The 26,744-nt window shown below is 34.5% G+C and overlaps 1 protein-coding gene across 1 annotated transcript in view; it reads right to left on the reverse strand.

The window, feature by feature from the left end:
- Window positions 1-3,077: 3,077 nt before the first annotated feature.
- The window catches only part of LOC143256535 (uncharacterized), a 32,817-nt gene continuing 9,150 nt past the window's right edge, over window positions 3,078-26,744 (reverse strand). The window contains exons 2-7 of the mRNA XM_076513887.1: window positions 22,323-22,500; window positions 17,927-18,011; window positions 17,216-17,309; window positions 13,845-13,977; window positions 11,482-11,597; window positions 3,078-4,527 (exon numbers count right to left, since the gene is read on the reverse strand). Of these exons, the coding sequence (XP_076370002.1) occupies window positions 4,387-4,527; window positions 11,482-11,597; window positions 13,845-13,977; window positions 17,216-17,309; window positions 17,927-18,011; window positions 22,323-22,500 (747 nt within the window). The 3' untranslated portion in view covers window positions 3,078-4,386. The remainder of the gene's footprint in view (window positions 4,528-11,481; window positions 11,598-13,844; window positions 13,978-17,215; window positions 17,310-17,926; window positions 18,012-22,322; window positions 22,501-26,744) is intronic.

A 26,744-nucleotide genomic window follows, 5' to 3' on the forward strand; every position in this document is an offset into this window, starting at 1 on the left:
GCTTCTTAGCAAAGTTTAGCCGAGCTGTTTCGTGATATGGAAGGAGGCGTGACCTTTGAAGATATTTACGGTTTTTAAAGCCTTTCTCTCATAGATGTCGTCTTATTGTTCTTGAGCTGCATTCTGCGTCCGTAAGGGCCTTAATCTGGTTCAACGATCGGCTGGTATCTTGCCGGACAATCCTTCGAATCCTCCTACTCAACGCCGGCGAAATTTTCTTGGGCCAACCACTTGAAATTGTCGTTCCGTATCACTCAGGGTCTTTTAAGAAATTTGCAACGGCAGTTTTACTACGCCCAATCTCACCAGCGATGGCACGTTGAGAGAGACTGCTTTTGCAACTCGACAATTCTGCCACGTTCAAACTCTATCCACATTTTAGCCTTTGCCATGTTTTTACCCAATGTAACACAGGAGATGTCATCGGGAGAAGTTGACAAAGCTAGTACTTTAACACAAATGACTAAATTTCGTTTTGTGTTTACCGATTAACGCTTCGTTTCAGCATGGTCTTAAACTTTTGACCAGCTAGTATTTAGGCCAATTTCATAGTGTTCACATTTTCCCTATTAAATGCTAAATTTGTCCCCCTTTTCTTATTTTCATCTTTCAAGCTCCACTCAAATGAGTGGTTGAGTCTAACAACGCGAAATGCGTATTTTTTTTCTTTACGTTCATTGGTCTTAAGATTATGGCCAGCAGTGTGTATATATATATATATATACATAATTTTGAGAATGTTGTGCACGGTCATTTGGTACCAAATTTAGCTTATAAGCAGCTTCAGGTTTATTTTATTCTTTTTCAATCAGAGTTTCATTACTTGACGTAACTGTTTCATCATTTAATCGTTAATGCCAAAGATGTAACAATGTTATGAAAAACGCGCTCGAGTTTAGACTAGCGCAGAATAAGAATAATTAATATAGGTATAACAGAGGATGTGGTAATAACAATTCCAGATCACTGTTTTAGGCTTAAAAAGAAGTGCTATTTTTGGCAACTTCCTTTTAAGTATTTCCTCTCTCTTTTTTTTTTTTTTGACACCTTTGAGCACCACTCAAATACTTACTTGCACCAACAGTTAAGTTACTCATATCCAAAACGTTAACGACTACTGAAACAACTCATCCAGACGGTCTTGCTTAATCCTATAGGCCTAAAGGCCTGGCATGGCCAAGCGCGTAAGGCGTGGGACTCGTAATCCGAGGGTCGCGGGTTCGCGCCCACGTCGCGCTAAACATGCTCGCCCTCCCAGCCGTGGGGGTGTATAATGTTTCGATCAATCCCACTATTCGTTGGTAAAAGAGTAGCCCAAGAGTTGGCGGTGGGTGGTGATGACTAGCTGCCTTCCCTCTAGTCTTACACTGCTAAATTAGGGACGGCTAGCACAGATAGCCCTCGAGTAGCTTTGTGCGAAATTCCAAAAACAAACAAACCTATAGGCCTAACGTGCACATGTTTTCCCATACCCCAAAATGCTGATTAATCACACCAGAACTGGATCGCAACAAACCCGACAACTGTATCACTGAGAAATAGATATAAAATTATTTGCCACGACATTTAAACCAATTATAATTGATTGTTTGCGTCACTTTTAATCGAAGGCCTCCCGGGATTCGTAGCGTGATCTGCCTTCCCCATTCTCTTAGGACTTGTACAACAATGATAATAATATAAAAACATATGATTAAGTTTAATCCCTTTTTGCTGTATTCAAGTTTGATGTTTGTCGTGTTCGATACATTATATGAACATTGTCAATTTAATAAGTTATTCCATAAAGTTCTTTACAATTTTGTTTTTCTAATTTAAGAACTTATAGTCGATTGCTACTTAATATTCAACTTCCCCGTCTCACCAAACATGCTCGCCCTTTCAACCGTAGGGGCGTTATAATGTGGCAGTCAATCCCACTATTCTTTGGTAAAAGAGTAGCTCAAGAGTTGGCGGTGGGTGGTGATGGCTTGGCTGCCTTCCCTCTAGTCTTACACTGCTAAATTAGGGACGGCTAACGCAGATAGCCCTCGTTTAGTTTTGCGCGATATTCAAAACAAACAAAACTATTCAGCTAAAGATGAAACGAGGCTGAAAATATGTTTAAATTAACAATATCTGGTCAAATTTACAACTTTACACTAGAAAATATGCTTTAAATTTGAAACTAGTTTTACAAATGGCAAAGGGAATGATTGTTTTGAAAATCCATAGTTTCATAGAAGCCCTGAACTACGGAAAAGCGAGATTGGTCAATAACAAACAACAAGCGTTAAAATATTTCACACTATACTGGTTAAGTTCGTTAAAAATTGAGTCAACCCCATTTTCAGGAAGACAAGTTTTGGTATAGGCTAAACACTTTCATCACAAACTACCTTGAAAAGCAAGATAAAAAAATGCTGTTTGTTTCTAAATTTGCTTAATAAAAATTTTAAGAATCGCTCTGTTCTTCTTTTCACTTTAGGCCCGGCATGACCAAGCGTGTTAAGGCGTGCGACTTGTAATCTGAGTGTCGGGGGTTCGCATCCTCGTCGCGCCAAACATGCTCGCTCTTTCAGCCATGGGGGCGTTATAATGTTACGGTCAATCCCACTATTCATTGGTAAAAGAGTAGCTCAAGAGTTGGCGGTGGGTGGTGTTCACTAGCTGCCTTCCCTCTAGTCTTACACTCCTAAATTAGGGGCGGCTAGCACAGATAGCCCTCGAGTAGCTTTGTGCGAAATTCAAAAACAAACAAACAATCTTTTCACTTTTAATTGAAATAATAAAGTTCAGATGGAAATGTTAGAAAAATATATGTCGCTAATTTTCTCATCGAATTTTGCTTTTCTTTCCTTTTTTTTTTACTTCAACTATAATACTGATTGTAAACAGTTGAATTTGAGATTAATACTAACTTTTCATTGTATTACCCGCATTGAGTGGACAATAGTAAGGCCTAAAAAGAAAGGAAACTAATAACATTTGAAAAACCTTCTGAATGTCATTCTGTCCCTTTCATAGGGCATCATATTGGGACCTCTATTTTAAAAAACACAAAATTAAATATTATGTACTATAAAAAAAAAGGACTTTTATTTGATATTCCAGCACATTATACAGTTCTTTATATACATGAACAAATTTATACACTAACTAATATACTGTGTTCAAAAAAAGCTTAATTTTCAAACAGTTGTGTTTTACATGTTAAATACATAATGAGAGGAGGCCATCCACAAATATTAATAATGCTAGATTATTAGACATTATAAACTTTCCTCTCTGAAACATTCCATCATATATCCATTTTTAATGTGTGTACATTCTTTAGAAAATGACATTTCAATATAAACATGCCATTGAGACAGGGACTCAAGGTCTTTATAATAAGAATAAAATTTTTATTTATTAATACTCCAATATCAATTCAAATTTATCAACGTACTGATGTTATATATAATATACTCCACTGTCTTGGCAACACTATTTTTATTATATTCAAGTTCATTACAAAATATTTATATCCACTCACATAACTGTCAACATTTACAATTATATCTATGATAAATATATTTTTTTACAATTCAATATTAAAAAATATGCTTTGGTCATAGCTGTTCACAATACAAACAAAAGAAGGTTTGAATGTTAAAATTTATATCTTCTATTAATAAGGTATTGCAAAATTGCTCAAATCAATAATTACCAAGATGAGCCAAAGATGGAAGTCTAGCAAATGACAAAAAAATAAATTTATGGGAAAATAAAAGGACTAAAGAAATATACATCTATCTAGCTGTTTCTTTCATACATTTTCAGCATGAAAATGGTTAGTAATAGAAATAAGCTGACAGAGATTTTAAAATTCGGGTGTTTTTTAAATATATATATAGAATTATGAATGTTTGTATAATACATTGTAGACTTGAGAAATTTTTGCTACCAGTTTACTAATACATGTAACGGATAAATACACAAAACAAAATGATATTTTTTTCACAAATTTAATATCAAGATTACTACAAAATATGTATGCTACCACTCAAATTCACAATCTCAAAGAAACATAAGCTGATCGTAAGAATGAAGTATGAAGCGAAAGAAGTAGCATCAGGAGAGTAAGATGAATCCATGGCAGTTCAAAATATAACTTTCCTCATCAAAGTTTATAATAATAAAATTTTCTTTATTCATATAATTAAGCTTTTTCTGTTAATCCAACTTAACCCTCCAGACCAATGTTTTAAATTACTAATGAATATTTTCATGCAGAAGATTACTTCTTGAAGTGTAGGTTTAAAAAAATTCCTTCGTGAAACAAAAAAAAAGTGGTAGTTAATTGCAAAAGTGTGTTTTCGAGTTCATAAATAGCTGACTAGTTTAGAAGTATTCTATTTATAATCAAATATAAAAATAGTTTTCGTAATTGCTGACAGAGGGCAACAGTGTCATGTTGTGGTATGATGACTGGTTCATTTCATCTCTGAGGCAAAGCCCAAATGTTTTGCTTCCAGAAGCATCATCATTTCTGGCGTTAAGAAGCTGTAAGATTCAAGAAAGAGGTTAAAAGTTTACCTATATCTCTATTATCAAATGTCTGTTTCTTTTCCAACACCGAAAACCTGGGTATAATTAAGTAGCCAAAATTTATAAATTGTTAACTAATTCTGGAGATAAAGGAAGAATTATAAATTATTTTATGGTTACAGCTAAAGAATACATAATAAAAATGTGTTTATTATACAAAAATAAGTAATCATGGAAACCATTTTTCTAAAATGCATCAAATTTTAAAAGGACCAAAAGAAGATTAGTAATTAGTCCATGAAAGATGTCCTCTCCACATCCCAATTACAACCACCCCTTACTCCTCATGTATTCATCCACTCTCTTCTTGAACTTATTTAAATTTTCTGCCTCCACTTCTCTTGACGGCAGCTCATTCCAAAAGCCAACCACCCTGTTTGAAAAGTGTTACGTATTATAATTTATTTCGGAAGACTCTCTTATTTATGCTGCGTACGTTACGTATTGCGATTTCAAATAACCAGAAATTTGAACTTAAAAGTTAATTGAACGTCAATATGTATCAAATTTATGATATTTGCAAACAAGATTTATACACACTATATTTTCGTAACGCAAATATATTTGAATATACAAAAAAAACAATACAATTTATAATAACCGCTATTACAAATGATTTATATACATCAGTTTTACAAACTTACAGACAATACTGAGTCTTATATCTGGTCTAGAACTGAATATTGTATCGTCGATCCAGGTTCACGACGAGCAAATTAGTTCTGAGTTTATACTTTTACACCTCGCTTAAGCTAGCTACCTCGGTTGGCCTCACTCCTCTTATAAGCTGACTTTTACCAACGAAGACATTTAATGTCCACGTAGAAATACTAACGCCCGAAATTAATTCACTTAAGCTGAACGGTTTGTAATGTTCGAAATATATAAACGTTTCTGGTCATATTCTATAGTTTTCCAATTAATAAGTGTTAATTACATTACAGCTTCCGAAGCTTATAGTATACCGACTGTTGCGACTAAAAATATTCTCTTAATGTGTCTCAGCGCGTTGGTTTATACACTTTAAAGCGAGGTTCTAAAAAGTTCAATTGACAACAATACTGGCAATCACTGGTATTTTACATACGTCGTACGCTGTTGATTCTTACAGTCGAGAATTTTCTACAAATTTAGAGAACAGAATTATATAACATTATGCGTTATAACAATATACGTTACGTGCATGAAACTGAAACAAACATAGATATTAAAATAATTGTATAACAGTAAATTCGTTACAAAAGTAATACTATATAAACTGCAGATGACTCCAACACTGTCAAAACATGAATGTATGACCCCTTGCCCTATCGTTTTAACTAATGTATGACCCCTTGCCCTATCGTTTTAACTAATGTATGACCCCTTGCCCTATCGTTTTAACTAATGTATGACCCCTTCCCCTATCGTTTTAACTAATGTATGACCCCTTCCCTATCGTTTTAACTAATGTATGACCCCTTGTCCTATCGTTTTAACTAATGTATGACCCCTTGCCCTATCGTTTTAACTAATGTATGACCCCTATCGTTTTAACTAATGTATGACCCTATCGTTTTAACTAATGTATGACCTCTTGCCCTATCGTTTTAACTAATGTATGACCCTTCCCTATCGTTTTAACTAATGTATGACCCTTTCCTATCGTTTTAACTAATGTATGACCCCTTGTCCTATCGTTTTAACTAATGTATGACCCTTCCTATCGTTTTAACTAATGTATGACCCTTCCTATCGTTTTAACTAATGTATGACCCTTACCCTATCGTTTTAACTAATGTATGACCCTTACCTATCGTTTTAACTAATGTATGACCCTTCCTATCGTTTTAACTAATGTATGACCCTCTACCTATCCAGTTTTAACACTAATGTATGACCCCTTACCCTCTCGTTTTAACTAATGTATGACCCTTCCCTATCGTTTTAACTAATGTATGACCCCTGACCCTCTTCGTCTCTCAGAGAATGTATGACCCTTGCCCTATCGTTTTAACTAATGTATGACCCCTTACCCTATCGTTTTAACTAATGTATGACCCCTTCCCCTATCATTTTCACTGCTAAACGCAAAACGTTTGAAGGATGTATCTTACCAGTACCCTTAAACACTTCAATCAAATTCCCTCTGACCCTCTTTCTCTCCAGAGAAAACTGACCCTCTTTCTCTCCAGAGAAAACTGACCCTTCAATCAAAGAAAACTGACCTTCTTTCTCTCCAGAGAAAAGTTTAGATATTTTAGTCTCTCTTAATAGAACAATCTCAGGTATCATTCTAGTGGCTCTTATATGAACCTCCTCCAAAATTCAATGTCCTTCTTGAGGAAAAAAGCTCAAAACTGCATACAGCACTCCAAATGATATATACAGTGAAACAATAATATTCCTTGTCTTGTATCTGATATTTTTATAGATGCTAATCAGAATCCTATTAGCTCTGTTTAGGTGACTAAAGTGATTTTTATTCAACCACAGTATTTAATGTATTCCTGTTTGAATCATAACAATAATTTAAATAGTGAAAAACTGCAGGAATCATGTTACATTTTGAATAGTTAAACATCATCTGCCATGAGTAGATCAATGCATCAAATGATCTAAATCTCTCTGTACATCTGGAGCATCTTTGATACAGTTAGCCACCCAAAATCATTCATGTCATCTGCAAACTTCAAAGTTTTGTTAGTCATTTCAGAGTCAATATTATCATTATAAATCACAAACAGCAGAGGGCCCAGTACAGAGTCTCGACACACACACACACTGCTTGTAACTGTGATCCAGTCAGATATAACTCAATTTATTTCTACACCCTGCTTTTTATTCTAAAGTCAATTTTGTAACATTTCTCAACACCCACAGCTTTAATTTTTGTTACAGGTAGTTTGTGAGGTACCTGATCAAATGCTTTTTGAAAATCAAGGTAAACACAGTATTTCCTTCATCAGTTCTTCTAGTAACATCATCAAAGATTTGGTTAACATGATTTTCCCTTACTAAAACTGTGCTGTTTCCTTAACACTATATCAAACTGTTGTGACTCTGTAATGCATCTTTAATGACACTTTTAAAAACCCTTTTCAACTACTAATGTAAGACTAACTGGCCTATAATTGCTTGGGCACTATTTATAACTTCTTTTAAACACTGAACTAACATTAGCCAACTTCCAATGTTCTAATGCTTTTCCACTACTTACTGACCTATAAAATAAAATATTAGCTGGTGCTTGATAAATAATATCTTTTAAACTCTATGATAAAAGTTGTGATTCAGAGAATTTATTAACTTTCAGGTTTCACAACTTTCTTCTTACAATTTTAAAACTTAAGAGGATGTATTTTACATCAATATTTATCCTATATATTACATGATTTGGTTAAGGTATAATACTTATTTCTTCCTTTGTAAAAACTAAAGAGAACATATGATTTAATAAATTTAAAATCTCATAATCTTCTGGGATTAGCTCCTCACTACCCTTTTTAAGAGGACCAACCCCCATCATAACATTTTGTTTACTGTTTACCTGTTTCATATTCAGTTTTTGCCCTTTCAACTTCCTTTTTAACCATCTCTTTTAACTTTCTACAGTCTTCCAAGTCTTTATAATTTCCAATAAGTTTGAATGTTTTGAATTTATTATGTTTATCCCTAGTAAGCCCTCTTATTAAAATTTTACTAAACCATACTGGCTTATTCTGCTCTATTGCTCCTTCGTTATTTTTTATTTGAAGAGTAATATTGTAGCCAGTAAGTTAACTGTAATACAACTTACCTTTACAAAGAAGAAGAAACTGACATTCATTCATGTCCCTAACTCACTCTCAAATTACTTGAAAAGTTTTGCAAAAAGGAAATACTGTTTAAACTTAGCTGTTATTTACTGAAAGATGCAAAAATATCCATACATCAACCAAAGTGACTCATTAGTTCAGTTTCATTTATTAGTATCTATGTTTTGTCAGAGACATAAAAAAATTGAAACATGTGAATAATTTCTCAGTACTTAGAACCCCTTATCAGACATTCAACTCCATTGTTAAGTACAGTTTGGGTGAAAAAATTAGAGCACTAAAAGGTACTTTGGGAAACTAATAAACATGGTGGAAAAAAACAAAACGGTTAAGCACAATAAATATATTTGGTTGTCCATAAGAACGAGAGACTTGTATGTTATATTCGCTTAATTAAAATTAGAATACAAAACAAAATGAGTATAGTATATGTTTTCTATTTATGTGTAAAGTTTAAAATGCTTGAAGGAAACAAGATCAAACAAAATGATCATAGTAATTCTGAGCTTGTTAAGAAACAATTGGGAAATTTAAAGAATTATAAAGTTATTGGAGCAAATAATATTTTCCCAAGGGTTTTGAAGGAGGTTAAGGACTGGAATACATGAAACCACTTGTCATTATTCTTTGTAAGTCTTTAACTAGTAGGCAGGTACCAGAAGACCAAAGTTGGCTAATGCTATTTTTCTTTTCAAACAAGGTGATAAAAATTGACCCATTAATTATAGGCCTATCACAAAATGTTTTGAAATGCTGATAAAAGATGCACTGAAAAACTATTTAACACAGTTTAAAGTTTTATTAAATAGTCGACATGGTTTCACAAAAGATGTATCTTGCCTTACTAGTCTTTTAACATTCTTTGAAGAGATTATTGCTTATATAGATGAGGATAAGGGTGTAGATTTGATGTATCTTGATTTTAAGAAAGCATCTGACAATGTACGACTTCATTAAAAAAAGTTATCTTAATAGGTGTAACCAATAGGTTAGCTCATTGTATAGAAGACTAGCTGGATGGAAGAAAGTGGACAGTTGTTATAAATAGAATTCAGTCAAACTGGATTACTGACACATATGAGGATAACTCAGGACTTCATGTTTGGATCTCTGCTCTTTGTGGTTTACATCAATGTCATAAATGAAGAAACTGGTGTTGCTAGCTGTGCCGAGAGGAATGCTTTATGAAAGGATTCAAATTATTTACTGAGATTGAAAATAAATGGCAGATGACATTTATTAAAATAAATGCACAGTAATGCATGTGGTTATCATAATTAGAATTATAACTTTATTTATGTTGGTAATAACTTTAATAGTTTTTATGGAAGAAAAGTATTTTGTTGTTCTAGTTTATCAGTCTCTTAAGCCATCCAAACAGTATGTTGTTGCTTGTAGTATGACAAATAAGACTTTAGGTTTTATATCTAATTAGGTTACAATGTCATTGTATTGGTCATTGGTTGGGCTATGTCAGGAGTACTATGTTCATTCTAAGGAAGGCCATTGAATTGAAAAAGAGTTCAGGAGGGTTATAAAGATGATACTTTGGATGAAAATGCTATCATATGAGAACAACTATTAGAGGGGTTTTATTGAAGTATTTAAGATTGTTATATAGATATATACATACACACACTTAATGGGGAAAAACGATCGATAACACGAGGGAATACAAATATAAATTTTGTCAGGATAGGAGTCATAGTCTGATAAGACAGTTTTATTTTTTATAACAGGGTGATTGGCTTTTAGAATGTGTTGCTTTCAGGTTTGTTGTATACAGTAAATTTAGTGAAGATTAAGGGAGGGATTAGTAATTATTTAAATGATAAGGACTAGCTCTGTGTGTTTATTATTACTATTTCTACTGGCATAGTTGCCCTTAAAGTTTATATGTTTATTGATTAGATATTCTTAAATGATAATATATTTTGAAAACTATATTTCAAAAATCTTAAATATTAAAATACGGAGAAAATCTAAGTAATAGAGAATAAATAACATGAGGTTATCTATCTCTTTCATCTAGATATAGCTTTAATAAAAATAGTGCAACGAGTATTTATGTGTGTGCAATTTGTACTGAAGCCTTATCTTTTCACCTCAATTCTTAGGGCATAAATTGTAGTTTTTGTCTTACTTACAAAAACTTTTTTTATTTGGTATCACAAAAAATCTTGAAGGATGCTTTGATTGTCACATTAACTGCCAAAACCACCTTGTCCCATTAATTAGTAGGCCTGTTCACTCATTTACTTTTACTAAAAAGTATTTATTGTGATGAAGTTACAATTTGAAATAATAATCAGTGATGACGAGAAAACCCACTTGTAGAAAAAAATATATATGTAAAAACAGCTGGTTTGGGTTGAGAAAATTTTTATGTGGAGGAGCGAACAACGTTTTAACCTTCTTCAGGTTCACAAAGAAAGAAAGAGGTAACTGACCGATAGCTGACCACATGTTTCAAGGGGGTTGTGTAACTGAGTGTAGAAATGTAGAGGACGTACTTAGATGTTTGATTATATTTATTAATATAGGTATAAATGTGTTCCTTTGTATCGGTTTATTTTGGGCTTGAGTAGTTGTATAATTAAGGCTTCTTTAATTTTGCGTTTGTTTATGTTTGTTTCTTTATTTAGTATTTGAGTGTTTTCTATGGTTATGTTGTGTTTATTTGACTTGCAGTGTTCGAAAACGTGTGAAGGTGACTTTTTATGTTCTTTGAATCTGGTTTCCATTTTTCTACTTGTTTTTCCAATATAGAAGTCGTGGCAGTTATCACATTGTATTTTATAAATAATGTTGGTGTGGTGTATTAATTAAGGGGTCATATAGATCAAACAAGGTGAAAGTGTCACCCCACTTTGAACATTTTTAACAAATATTTTCTAGCATCATTTTGCTCACCAGTTCTTCCTTACCTTGGCCTCCCACATTCTAAACAGAATTAAATACCCACGATCTAGTAAAATGTATTAATCTTTAGCTGAAATGAGTTATCTTTAAAAAGCATATTTCTGTACACACGTGAGATAGAAATATACAAATTGATACTAATTCATTATCCATATAGATATCTATCTGATATAAGTAAAAATGTTCTTACCTTCTGTTTTTGGCAACAATCAATATTTCTACGTAGAATAAATGCAAAATGTTCTTGACTGGGCCAAGCTTGCTGAATTAAGAGAGGGTAATCTTGTGGATGAAGCTTTCTTTCATCTGGGGAAATTGATGAAGTAAAGTTAATACAGTGTGGACACACAGAAAGATGAATATATATATATATATATATACTTATGAAACCTAGAAACTAATCAATAATCTAATCATTGTGATACATCTGGGGAAATTGATAAAGTAAAGTTAATACAGTGTGGACACACAGAAAGATGAATATATATATATGTACTTATGAAACCTAGAAACTAATCAATAATCTAATCATTATGATACATCTGGGGAAATTGATAAAGTTAATACAGTGTGGACACACAGAAACATGAATATATATATATATATATACTTATGAAACCTAGAAACTAATCAATAATCTAATCATTGTGATACATCTGGGGAAATTGATAAAGTTAATACAGTGTGGACACACAGAAACATGAATATATATATATGTACTTATGAAACCTAGAAACTAATCAATAATCTAATCATTGTGATACATCTGGGGAAATTGATAAAGTAAAGTTAATACAGTGTGGACACACAGAAAGATGAATATATATATATGTACTTATGAAACCTAGAAACTAATCAATAATCTAATCATTGTGATACATCTGGAGAAATTGATAAAGTAAAGTTAATACACTGTGGACACACAGAAAGATGAATATATATATATATATACTTATGAAGCCTAGAAACTAATCAATAATCTAATCATTATGATACATCTGGAGAAATTGATAAAGTAAAGTTAATACAGTGTGGACACACAGAAAGATGAATATATATATATATACTTATGAAGCCTAGAAACTAATCTATAATCTAATCATTGTGATACTTCTATCATGGATACACTAATAAAACAAACAGGACTAAATTTTTGTTACATATATTCTCAAACTTATATTTAAGTAAATGTTTTATGAACACGCTTTTTTTTAAATTAATTATTATATAGTAACAATACATGACTATTTTTATGTTTAATTAGTTATTTCCTTTAAGCACTGCTTCATTAAAATTTGACTTCTGTATATTTTTAAGTGATATCCAAATTTTCTTCTTGAAAAACCTTATACAGTGAAACATGCGAAAACATTGATTCTCAAAGACATATTTCTACATGGTCAACTGTATGACCCTGCAACGTATTAATTGTGATGGTAAAAGCAGTGAATTTTATTATGAATATCGGGTCTTTTGATTGTCTTCCTGGATTTGGATTTGTTATCCTGCTGAGCTGGAGAAGAACGTTTTAGCTTCTGCATTTTCAAAATTAAAATGTGCTGCGAGTGAAACATAGGGTGGTTATAGCTGAGGGTTTTGATTGGACAAAATTTTGTTGGTATTTCTGTGTGTCTCCTTGACAACCGAGCAAAAGTAATGGAGAATTCCAGCCAATGATTATGATTTTTTGTGTGCTAACAATACCAAGCGTGAGGCACATATATACCGAATTAGAGTTTATTACTTATCACGATCTCTACCAACCTAATATATGACAGCATAAATTTTGTTTGCCTGTGTGTTCTTAAGTACAAATGGGCTATCTGTGTTCTGTCCATCACATGTATCTAAACCTGATATTTGGCGATATAAAGTATTCAGACTTGTCACTGGGGGCAGACAATACAATACGAATTTAAAAATAAAAAAAATAATTTAATTTGTTTGTTTGTTTTAAATTTTGTGCAAAGCTACACGAGGACTATCTGCGCTAGCTGTCCCTAATTTAGCAGTGTAAGAGTAGAAGGAAGGCAGCTAGTCATCACCACCTACCACCAACTCTTGGGCTACTCTTTTACCAAAGAATAGTGGGATTGACCGTAACATTATAACGCCCTCACGGCTCAAAGGGCGAGCATGTTTGGTGCGACGGTGATTCGAATCCGCGACCCTCGAGTGCCTTAACCACCTGGCCATGCTGGGCCAAAATAATTTAGTAAAATTAACATTGTTTATTTAAGTGCAAAGCATATTATTCTACTGCAAGATTTTATCTCTAATTTTTATATTATAAGTTTAAATATTTTCTACTAATCCACTGTGAGGGTCTAAAGAAAGTGTACAATAACCTTTCCAAAGTTTCAGTAACGGTAAACTTAAATGTTATTTTTGTATACAAGCATAAATTTGAATCAGAAACGTAAACTAGCTCTTAAGAATACGGTTTTCACATATCTTTGGAAGAAGTTCGGAAATTTTACGAGTGTATTACCTTACTAGTTCATGTCAAACTTAAGTAAATAATACATTCACACCAGGTTAAAATGAGCTTACATTTCTGAAGATGTGATGTCTCAAACAACGCATATTTGGTCGGTCTTTCCTTAGAGTTGTAACAGTGCAGAACAAGTTGTATTAATTCTTCAGTGGTAGTTTTATCTGATACCAGTAGGCTTTTGTACAGGGACTAAACACATAAAATTTAACATTATTTACAAAACAAAACCTTCATATAAATGTCCGTCCATCATTAAAGTGATCTAATAAAAGATGTTTGCTAAGAGAAATATATTACTTACACCCTTGTGCAAATTAATTGAAACAAGACGGAAAATTACGATTTTTTTTCAATTTTTTGCGTTTTATTTCTGAGAATCTAAAAATTACTCACAAATTAATACATGATATGACCGCCTTTATTTTTCAAAAGATCATTAATCCGCTTTGGCATCAAGTCCACAAGTTGACTGCAATCTTTACTAATTTTTGAATCGCGGTACCACAACTCAATTATGGCCTCAATTAGCTTATCTTTCGTAGTACAGTCTTTTCCCCGAAGTCTTTTTTTACAAATCGCCCAAAGATTTTCAATAGGATTTAGGTCCAGAGAGTTTCCAGGCCAGTCCAGCACCTTTATTCGCTTTGTAGTCATAAAATTTTTCACAAGTGTCGATGTGTGGCACGGAGCCAGATGTTGCAGAAAAATGCCAGATCCATCTGGAAATCTCTTTTCCAATTCTGGAACGACTCTTCTCTGCAAAACTTCGATGTACTGTGGTTCTCACATCATACCTTCTACGAAATGTAAGCCTCCGACGCCATAGTAGCTGAAAAAGCCCCAAAACATCTTCTTCAAGGGATGTTTTACGAACTGACTGATGTGAGATTCTCGAAGTTTCTCACCTGGAGATCAGCGAACATGCAGACTTCTTTGACCCTGTATGAAGAAATGAGTCTCGTCACTGAATAACAACTTCCTCCATTGTTCTTGCGTCCAGTTGTTGTATTTCAGACCCCATTGATACCGTTTTTTCTTCATTGAGTTGGTAAGAATTGTTTTTTGACTGATTTCCTTGCCCTTCTAACGCAATTTCGAATGACGTAAAATTCCTCAAAATTTCGTCATATATCCCAAAAATAGATCAACCCTACTGCAAAACGCAGCTAATGACGCCGTTTGTGTGTAAAAATGACTATCAAAGGAAATCAGTGGATCCAGCGAGCCTACACCGACCGCCATGCTGAAAATATTGTAAAATGACCATTCGTTTCAATTAACTTGCACAAGGGTGTAATTAGCTTTAACTGATCCTGTTACGAATATGATTCGTTTCGGATATCTGAGCTAACCGTTTCTAATTCTGAACTGATAATTAAATAATCGCAACTCGAGACCACTCTTTGTTTTTCTGATGGAATAGTGAGAATAGAACTACAGTGATTTTTTTTCAGCGCTCTCACGGCTACAAAGTACGAAATGCGCTTTTTTTTTGCGACCACTGGACGCAAGTCGGGTATTTTCGGTTTCACAGTTTGGCACACTAACCACTAGCGGTTCACAGAATGGCTCTGAGTTTGCTGCTTGTTTTTTTCAAGTACAAATTTTAGCTCATCGCTCCATATCTTCACCGATTTGAGAACTAATTACAGCCACAGCTATGTGAGATTCCCTCAGGTTTAATAAAACCTTTTCTTTTCGGAGAAAAAGTGTAATTTTTAGCATTTGTAACTAAAGATCTCAACCTAAAGTTACTAAAACTGGGAAAGTTTTCAGTATCTGGAATTTAATAAACCCCTCCCCCAAAAATGGTATTATTTTTTACAAAGTTTCTGTACTGTTAAAAGAAGAAATAAAACACTACCCATTGTTCCAGGAAACATTACTGGTTTTATTTAAGCTAACATTCCGTTATTACAGCTCCACCGGAGCATACAAGGCACTTCGTAACTGATTTGGGCTTCTATAAAAACACTTCAAAATCAATCGAGTCTGCGCAGTACGGTGGACTTCGCTTAAGCATATATGTATATAAACAAATTGAAAGTATGTGTAAATGGGCAAGATTATAATAATTAAAGCAATGCGATTATTATTACTAATTAAATATGTACAGTAAAAGTTAACAATTTCAATGTGATTTTTTTTTAGCTGTGGCTTATTCTATGAAATTAGTAGGGCCTCTTGGCTTTTATGGGACAATCAATCTTAATTGTGAAGTGTTTGTTAACAAAATGTTCAGCCACATTAGCGGCTTTCCTGTCTAATGTGTGTAGGATATCGAATATGTTCTATAATTCTATTCGTAATAATTGTCCCTGTTTCACCAATATATACAGAACAACCAAGCTTACATGTAAGACTGTATACTACATTCTTGTGGTTACAATTTCCTTTTAAACCTGACTTGCAACCTGCACATTTGTCTGACTTCATTGCATGTTTTGGGTTTAACCTGTTCAGTGCCGTAGACGAGATAACTCGTCTAAGCCGATCGGTAACACAGTGCCACGAACGAGTTAATTCGTTTTCAATAATACCTAACTTCAACGCTAGACGTCAACACCATACATGCATTTGACCTACTTACAAATTGTTTCATTTTCGATCCAAAATGGCGTCACGAAAAAAGTTACAAAATGAAGAAGCATTAGAGTTGTATTTTGAACTTGGTTTGGAATTGCCGTAGCAGCTAACATACTTGTTTAATGTTTAATCTATCTACAAGTTTTTATATGGCTCTGGGTTTACATTCGTTGGTTGTATAAATGTTATTGATATGTTTTAGTTGTTCAATAACAGTTACGTGTTTCAGGTGCAGTGGGTGACGCCAGTGGTAATGTAAAAACACTGGTTTCTCACAACACTTACGATATAGTTCTGTTACATGTTTAGCGTCAATATGTTTGGTTCTTTAAAGTTTTTAACAGTGAATTTTATAGTATGGTGGAAGTTACTGGGGAATTCATATAAAAATAGTAAATTGCTTAAAGTTTTTGTTTGTTGTTCAATACAAAGCTACACGCCCCCATTGGCACAGTGGTGTGTCTGTGGACTCACGCCGCTAAAACAGGGTTTCGATACCCGTGATGGGCAGAGCATAGACAATCCTTTGTATGGCTTTGTGCTTAATTCTGAAATAAAGCTACACAAAGGACTAGCTGTGCCCACCGTGGGTATTGGAACCTGTTTTTAGCATTATAAGCCCTCAGACTTACCGCTTAGCCCAAGAAAAACGAAGGGCAAGTTTACAACTTATTCGAGTGACACATTAAAATATATACATAAAAAATACAGTCAATCATTAGCAAAACCTGCAAAACTAAATTAGTATGATTTGAAATAAATGCAAACCATATCGAGTAGAATTTAAAATGAGATGAAAGGGTTAAACTCGTGGACAAATTCGCCTGTGGCAGATACTCACCCCTGTCACTAAACAACTATCATAAACCTTCACCAAACCTCCTCTTCTCATCTGAAGCACGAATCTACACACTGGTGGATTCAACGATAAAAATCTAAAAACATCAATCAAAAACTTAGAAAAGGATAGAAACAACAATACAGTTAAAATAATTATTTATTTAAAAAAACGTTACTTGAAATGCGCAAAATTCAATTTCAACAACATCGAATCACTTCTAGTAAGATGTTATGGCATGATCAAGGAAAGGGTACATGAACCGTTTAAACCAATTGTCCAAGAGTAATGGTACACATAATATCTGTCTCTTCCTTATAGACCAACTATATAAATGTGACTATTTTTTGTATGTCAAAAATTTTCCAGTTTTAGTTGCTCACAGCACAATAACATACAGCCTATATAAATGCTATAATTATAGCCAATACAAACTTAGGGGGGGGAGCTATTTGCATTATTGATGTGATAAATGTTAAAAATGAAAATAATGTTCATTAAAGAAAAATGAGTTTTCAACTCTGCACTCCTGTTATCTTGGGTTGGAACATTTCATCAGTTCTTCAAGGAAAGTTGATACACGGGAAGAAACATTCTTCCCATGTGTATGAGAAAAAAAAAGTCTGCTCACTCTCTCTCTCACACACACAGAGTGTCTTTGTGTATATATATATATATTTAAAAATAAAAGGAAGAAGGACCTTTACCACTGACCTGAATTCTCCACCCGGATGGCAGGCCTGAAGTTCACCGGGTCTAGCCTCATCATCCAATATTAGTACTGTTCTGATAGGAAAACCTAACCACAAAAGGAAGCCTTGGATTTAGAAATTACCGAATGGCAGTTCCTAAAAGCACTAACAAATTTGAAGTTGAGGTAAACATGAAACATTGATAACTAAATATAGACAAAAACAAATTAATTACAGTTTCAACCTAAAATAATAAAAGTTTATGTTCAATGTCACTTTCAAAACAATCACATTTATTTAAAAATAGCATCTGTTAAAATATCATTCAGACAACTCAGAAGCACATACATAACAATCACTCAACATCCACACACTTAAACGTTTTGTATAATAACTGTCAAGAGCTGTCTGCTTGTTTGTTCGTTTGTTTGTTTTTAATTTCGCGCAAAGCTACTCCAGGGCTATCCTTATCCGACGGTTTGAGAACTAATGTTGCTTGAAACTAAATTTTTATCTAATGGTGGCATGGGATTTGCTAAATTTTACATGCATATGTTTGTTTGTTTTGAATTTCGAGCAAAGCTACACGAGGACTATCTGCCCTAGCCGTCCCTAATTTAGCAATGTAAGACTAGAGGGAAGACAGCTAGTCATCACCACCCACCGCCAACTCTTGGGCTACTCTTTTACCAACGAATAGTGGGATTGACCGTCACGTTATAACGCCCCCACGGCTGAAAAGACGAGCATGTTTGGTGCGACAGGGATGCGAACCCATGACTCTCAGATTACGAGTCGCACCCCTTAACCCACCTGGCCACGCCAAGCCAGAACTGTCTGCTTTCACTGGCTTCATTTTCGTGTAATTAAACTCTGCGATGTTGTTTCTAACATTTGAAAAATTCGGTGGACGCAGCAGATAGACTAATGTGGTTTTACTGTAAGAAAGCACACACACACACACATCTTTGAAAAATGTCAAGACATTGGTGTTCCTTGTATATTTCAAAGGTTTTTTTTTCAATTTTTATGGTCATCCTTATACATTTTGGTAAGGTATATCTTTGTTTGTTTGATTTTAAACATTGTACAAAGATATACGAGAGCTATCCGCGCTAGTCTTTCTCTAATATAGCAGCGATAGACAAGCTCTTGGACTACTATTTGACCGACGAATAGTGGAATGGAACCGAACGTACATTATAATGCCCCTCACGGCTGAAAGGGCTAGTATGTTCGGTGACGGAGTTTTGAACCAGCGCCTCTCAGGTTGCTAGTCTTGGGCCTTACCTCATCATAAGGCAATGCCAGGCTATTGAGATACGTTACTACCTGTTAAGGGATCGTAACCATCAAACGATGTCAGGCTATCGAGATATGCTAGCGGACCCTAACCATCAAGCGATTCCCAGCTATTGACATATGTCACCACCTGGTGGACGATTTTAACTTAAGTCTGTATTATCATCAATACGATATTCTCAATGGTTGCACGGTACACATCGGTTTACACAGTGTCTTCATAAAACCTGTCTTATCGGATCACTCCCATCAACTGCTACAAAGTAGTTTGTATCAGGTTCTAGCCACACACTTTTCTCTAACTAAATTAACAAAGACAATCTGCACGTGTAAGTACGTAATATTAAACAATCGCTCAACGCTCTCCAGTGGCACGGTGGTACATCTGCGGACTTATACTGCTAGAAACTGGATTTCGAAACTCGTGGTGGGCAGGGCACAGATAGCCCTTTGTGCATAATAACAAACAAACGAAACAAAAACAAACTTAGGATGATTATCCAAACTTTCTGCAACAAGAAAAACAAAGGTGAAATGTTTTCTAGAAATAATTTGTTTTCCCTCTTATCAAAGGACTTCAATATTATGATAGTGACAAAAATGTAGATAAAATACTTTATTTATAAAAACCTTGACAATTCATAGCTACGACTGAACTTTCATATTATTCACAAGAAGGCCTAATTCTAGTATTATAAGAGCAAGCGTAATATCATTCATTACCTATGTATTGCTATCATACGATATAAAGTTTACAAATGGTCTTAAAGAAAAAAAATACAGTAGGAAAATAACAAAATTTACCTTTTGAAAACAATTAAAAATTGTGTATGGCATCCCGTGTGCTAACTTATTAATTAAAACCATTAATCAAAGCTATTTATTGGATGATTAATTAATTTGAAAACTCAGTCGCTGAGGCTTACTATTATTATTGTCATCAAATTAATAGGTTTATGGCTATGTCATTGACTCGACTTGTTGAAGTAAGCCTGTGTTGAACATTTAATTTTTTAAAACTTCCACAACAGAATGGAAGTTGCTGATTTTAATTGACCATAAAATAATTAATCAAATACATCAATACCTTATGATGAAGGCTATTAACTCAGACTGAGCAAAGCCTCAACCACATAAAATTCCTTATATATTTTTAGTTCCTCAGCGAAACGCAGACAGAATGAATGATATGAGATAAAGGACGGAGAACTGCTTATACATGTTTACGTTTTTGATTAAGTTATTTTTGTTACCGCTTGAGTGAAGACATGAATAACCCGCTTACGTTTCGCGAAACAAAACTTAAAAGGCCAGTAACCTCCACTCGCTAGGTCAAGGTCACGGTCAGACAGGCTTAGAGGAATATCCAAAGGGCAAAGCTAAGATATTTACAACCGGTTATCTCTCACCCGCGTTCTTTGAGGCGTCCTTGTATTTAATTTCAATTTTCAGCTTACTGTTCCAAAATAATATTTTCAACAGTTTACCTTACTGCTGCTGTTTAAGTTTAAATATTGAAATTTTCACGATAGTGAGATAACAGCTTTCCGATATTATGATGGTTCAACCAACAAATAATACAGTCAATGACTGATTTCTGAACTACATGTTAGAGAAGAACATAGCTATTTTAAAATTTACAGTTTTATCGGTTGTATACAGTGAACCTTTTGTTAAAAACGTGTGTGATTTCTTAGCTGTTACCATAGCTATATTCTGCTAATATTCAGATTACGTTTTAGCTGAAACTGCTCGCGCACCTTACTATCTAAATTGCTCATGTGCGCGAACTTTATTTCAACAAACGTAAACATAGGGCGAATGAAAATACACTTCAGTAGAAGATTTGCACAATATATAAAAAGCCTATCAATGTTTTTCAAGGCCTAACATTAGGTCGTACAATAATATTTAAAAAAAAATATTTATTGACGGTATTAAGTGCGGTAAAGTTTAGCCCTAACTGAACTAAAGCAAAAACGTACAAGAGTTAAGCAGTTACACGAGCTTAACTACTGTTAAACCCGAAACGAGTAAACTCGCATATTTCGGTATCTGCAATGTTACGTATTACGAGTCTGATTTATTGTGTTACGAATATTAAAGTATTAAAATTTCAAATAACTGGAAATTTGGAGTTGGAAGTTAATTAAATGTAAATACGTATCAAACTTATGATATTTGCCAACAAGATTAACAAACACAATTTTCATTCTTGATACAAATATATTAATATTAATATACAAACAACAAAACAATTAATAACAACGGTTATCACTAATAGTTATTACAAATTTTGTTAATATACAAGAGTTTTACAAACTATACTGAGTCTGCTATCTGGTCTAGAACTGAATATTTTTATCGACGGTACAGGTCCACGAGGCGTAAATTACAGATGTAATTCACTTGACAGGAATGCTAGCTAGCTCTGTTCTCCACGACTGAGTTTTTTTCTGCTGAAGTTATGCGATGGCTTCGTATAACTACTAATGTCCGAAGTTAATTCACTGAAGTTGAACGGTTTGTAATGTTCAAAATCTATAAACGTTCCTGGTAAAATTCTGTGGTTTCCCGATTAATAAGCGTTAATCACAATTATAGCTTCTGAAGCTTATAGTGTACTGACTGTAGTGACTAAACAATATTCTATAACTGTCTCTTGGCACATTGATTTGTATATTTTAAAAAGTTCTAGAAAGTTCAATTGGCAACAATACCGACAATCACTAGTATTTTACATACATCCTACATAGTTGATTCTCACGCCCAAGAATCTTCTATAAATTTAGAGAGTATGCGATACTTGCGCAATACACGTCCAACCATATACATCACATGCATCAGACAGAAACAAATGCAATTTTAAAATAAATTTATAACAGTAAATCTGTTATAGGGATTAGAATTCTTCATTATTACTCCAGAAATTCTGTATTTAAATGTTTACTACAACAGTACTTATTCCAGGTGGTTCCACGATTAGTAAGAAATCTATACTAACAGAGACACGCAAATCATCTGAAGATAAGATTTAATACTGATCGTGGAAGCATTATGAAAAGAAAGTGTTTATAAAGCCGTAAAAGAAGTGAGTTTAAGCTGAAATAACTTACCTGTTTTTCTTATCCACACCTCCATTGCCAAATAATATAGATTTGGGTCTCGGTGCTTCATACGAAACTTGTTTAACAACATTCGGACAACTTCCTTACAGGTTGTCTGAGGTACAACGGATAACGTTTTGTATTTAACATCAGTAGACAACACTCGGGCGTAAACTTTCACAACAACCTATAGAAAAACGATGCAGAAAGTGAAATTAAAATTAGATACTGTTGATACTTCCAGTATGAATCGTTAGTTATTCCGGTATGAATCGTTAGTTATTCTACTCACATGGTTCTTTAATAATTTCGAGATTTATTTTTTCTTTGGTTACTTCCCAAACGTTTCCTATAAAAGGTAATGAGCAACTAAATGTCTGTGTCTCTGTACAAACATTTTTGAAGGTCAAAGTGACAAAAAGTTAGGCGTGTTTCTTTTCGTTTTACAACGGTCTTGCAAAACTACTTGAAAGCTATCGGCTTATAGTCATTCCTTATTTTGAATCTGTAAATTAAACCAAATGCAGCTAGTCAGAACCACCCACCGCCAACTCTTAAGCTAATCTTTATTGATCGAAAAGTGGAATTTAATCATCACTTTTATAACGCACCCAACACCCAAAACTGTTTGTTTGTTTGTTTTTGAATTTCGCGCAAAGTTACTCAAGGGCTATCTGCGCTAGCCGTCCCTAATTTAACATTGTAAGACTAGAGGGAAGGCAGCTAGTCATCACCCCCCACTGCCAACTCTTGGACTGCTCTTTTGCCAACAAATAATGGGATTGACCGTCACATTATAACGCCCACATGGTTGGGAGGGCGAGCATGTTTAGTGCGACCGGGATTCGAACCCGCGACCCTCAGATTACTAATCGAACGCCTTAGCACAACTGACCATGCCGGGACCCAAACCTAAGGAACACTTTTTGTTTTTGTTTTCTGCAGCAACGAGTCTATGTATTACCATTTCCGTATAAGCTAGTTATTATGCCCAGTTCTACGAAATATATTAAATAATTGTTTTGTAGTATTAGTAGTCTAAAGTCTTTCTTATTATATTTTACGGCTCTGATTTAAAAAAGATTGGTACCAGCTAAGTCATTTCACTTAAAAAGTTCTAGGTTTTATTTCATTCGGTCTTAAAAAATTTAAAAGATTGGTACCAGCTAAGTCATTTCACTTAACAAGTTCTAGGTTTTATTTCATTCGGTCTTGTGTTGTTGTTTTTCACTACATGTGAAACTTGAACTATTATGTCACAAAACAAAATACAAATAACTCTGTTATCTTCGACATAGAAAGTTTGTTTGAGTTTAAGATGAAGGATACAAAATAGTACATCTGCTCTATGCGCTCTGCGGACATCAAACCCCGAATTTTAGTGTTATAAACCCTCAAGCATAACGTAGGACCACTGGGAGCTTATAAAAATAAGGATGGTTGAGGAGACAGAATGGTAAAAAGAAATATGTTTTTACAGTATCATTCACAATTTAAGTAATTCTTTCATAGACAGGCCTAACATGGCCAAGTGATGTAAGTTGGTATGAGTTGTTATCAAAGTAATTCTTTGATAGACAGGCCTTACATGGCCAAGTGATTATTGAAAATACTCTGTTCGTCTGCTGTCCAACAGACATTTAGAAACATTTGAAATGACACTACATTAAACGTTACACTGTTCTGATATGGTTACATTTATTTGATATACTAACATCTTCCTTCCTTTTCTCTAATACGGCCGGGCTAGCATGGTCAAGCGGTTAGAGCACTTGATTCGCAGTCTGCTAGTGACGGGTTTGAACCTCCATCCCACCAAATATTCTCGCCCTTTCAGCCATGAGGGTGATATATTGTGATGATCAATCCCACTATTCGTTGGTAAAAGAGCAGTCCAAGGGTTGGCGGTGGATGGTGATGACTAGTGGCCTTCCCTCTAATATTTCACTGTCATATTATAGACGGTTGGTGCACGTAGCCATCGTGTAGTTTTGCGTGAAATCGAAACTAAACAGAGAATTTCTAACCGCCAAAAAAAAAAAAATTAACTGTCGTTTACATAGGCTTCAGATAGTGATGCGTTTATTAAGACACTAGTGGCGCCCCCAGAAAATAGCATACAATTTCATAAGCTGAATTTATGAATGATAACAATTAAGGGCGTAAAAAAATGAAATATATATTTCTAAACAACTGATTTCTTTGTTATTATTTTACTATACAGTTCATATTTTGTTACTTATTGTTATATTCGACGGCCCCTAGGCAGCTGCCACCTCTTTTGCCCATTGGATAAAATAATTTCTCTAATGTCATCCGAATATTCATAATTATATATTAAACAAACATGGCAATTCGTTATGCATTCTATTTCATTTGACAAAAATACATAGAATAAAAGGCTAGGAATAATGGAATTATCCCTTAAGAAATATATGCACCTGGTATATGTCATTTTGGATTGTTACTACTGGTATCTGTTTACAAATACCTGACATTTCGGCAGCTGTTTTATTTATTTACAACAAAACTACCCCTCGAAAGTGATGGTAACGTTCAAGTTAATCCAGCAAAAGTACCCGTTCCCAGTGACGGGAAAAGTTTTAAGTTAACCTACCAATTTAAATTATTTAATGGACTTTAAAAAGGACTTTTTGTGTTGTATTCTTGGTTTCATTGAGGCCCGGCATGGCCAAGCGCGTAAGGCGCGCGACTCGTAATCCGAGGGTCGCGGGTTTGAGCCCGCGTCGCGCCAAACATGCTCGCCCTCCCAGCCGTGGGGGCGTTATAATGTGACGGTCAATCCCACTTTTCGTTGGTAAAAGAGTAGCCCAAGAGTTGGCGGTGCGTGATGATGACTAGCTGCCTTCCCTCTAGCCTTACACTGCTAAATTAGGGACGGCTAGCACAGATAGCCCTCGAGTAGCTTTGTGCGAAATTCCAAAAACCGAAACCTTGGTTTCATCAGACAAAATTGTGAGATATTTATATTGTTCACCGTTAAAAGTAATTGTTGTGTATTTCAGTCACGCTAAGAGTCACTCAACAATAATATACAGTAAATCTACAGTTTTATTCTTTAAGTTACGTCACAATTTTAAATGTGAACAATAGTGTATTTAAATCACAATAGTTTAGTGTAGAATATCCTGCTTACGTAATAAACTTTTGTATCAACGTTATTCATGTCTGTTCTCCCGTCGTTTCAAATGTGAGTGTTGAGGCTTTGTTTGCGTGCGCAGCTTTTCAAACGGGAGACAAACGAATGCTCGAACAGACACCACGGTTCACAACATGCACATGAAAAAACCGGCTCACCAGCATGCTACACCCACAATGGCTTATTTATCCAAAGATGCAGCGGTTCAATAAAGCTGAAAAATACACAATGACGTCACAGTTACGGCCCAATACAGTTATAATTGGTTGGAGAAGTGCATGTCGAAAGATCCAATTTACCTTCATTTTGGAAAACAGTTTTCAGGAAACTCAGTGTCTGAGTGAAAAAAAACCATTGAAATTTGATTATTTCGGAAATTCTTGCAAAGTTACACAAGTGTTGTCTGGGCTAGCCGTCTCTAGATTAATGGTTATTCGATTGCTTTAGAGCAAAGTCACATTGGGCTATTTGCTGTGCCCACCGTGGGAAATCGAACCCCAGATTTTAGCATTGTAAACTTATCGCTGTCACACCACGGGACTAGATTGGAGAGATGACAGCTTAATCAAGAACACCCTCTGGCAACTCTAATCGAATAGTGATATTTGTCTGTTACTCCTATAATACTATACCCACTTTCCCAGAGTGCAGAGCACAAGTTTGCAGTAATGGGATCCGAACCATGAGTCCTCAGAATACAATTCGCATTGCTTACCATTAGGTCAAATTGAAACATATATTGATTTTTTTCACCCTTGTTATTACTATGAAGAATATGTAATATTAAAAACCTATCAACATAAAATGGAACTACTTTCATGTAGAGGTGATTCTGAGTTAAGTCAGTTTCATAACAACACCTCAGAACACCATAATGCGCAGTACACGTTAAAAATAATCACTCTAACGGGAAGCATCTGTAAAAGTTATATCCTTTGTTTACACTGAACTCCCGAAATTTCCACCATCTGTTTTCGGTAAAATGAATTTGGCAGCTTATTATAATCTGTTTATTATATTCCTTTCATAATTTAAACATCCTTGTCATTCTCCCGGTAGCTGGAATTTGAACAATGTGTAGGCCCAGTCTTATTATCATGTTGGTGATGTGCCAGTCTCCTGGCGTACCAGAAATATTAACAATGCAGTTTCAGCAATCTGCGGGTTGCGGGTTCGAATCCCCGTCCCTCCAAATATGCTCGTCCTTTCAGCCGTGGAAGCGTTATAACGTCTCGGTCAATCCCACTATTCACTGGTAAAAGAGTAGCCCA

This window comes from Tachypleus tridentatus, chromosome 7, assembly GCF_004210375.1.
Source record: "Tachypleus tridentatus isolate NWPU-2018 chromosome 7, ASM421037v1, whole genome shotgun sequence".
Taxonomy (NCBI): domain Eukaryota; kingdom Metazoa; phylum Arthropoda; class Merostomata; order Xiphosura; family Limulidae; genus Tachypleus; species Tachypleus tridentatus.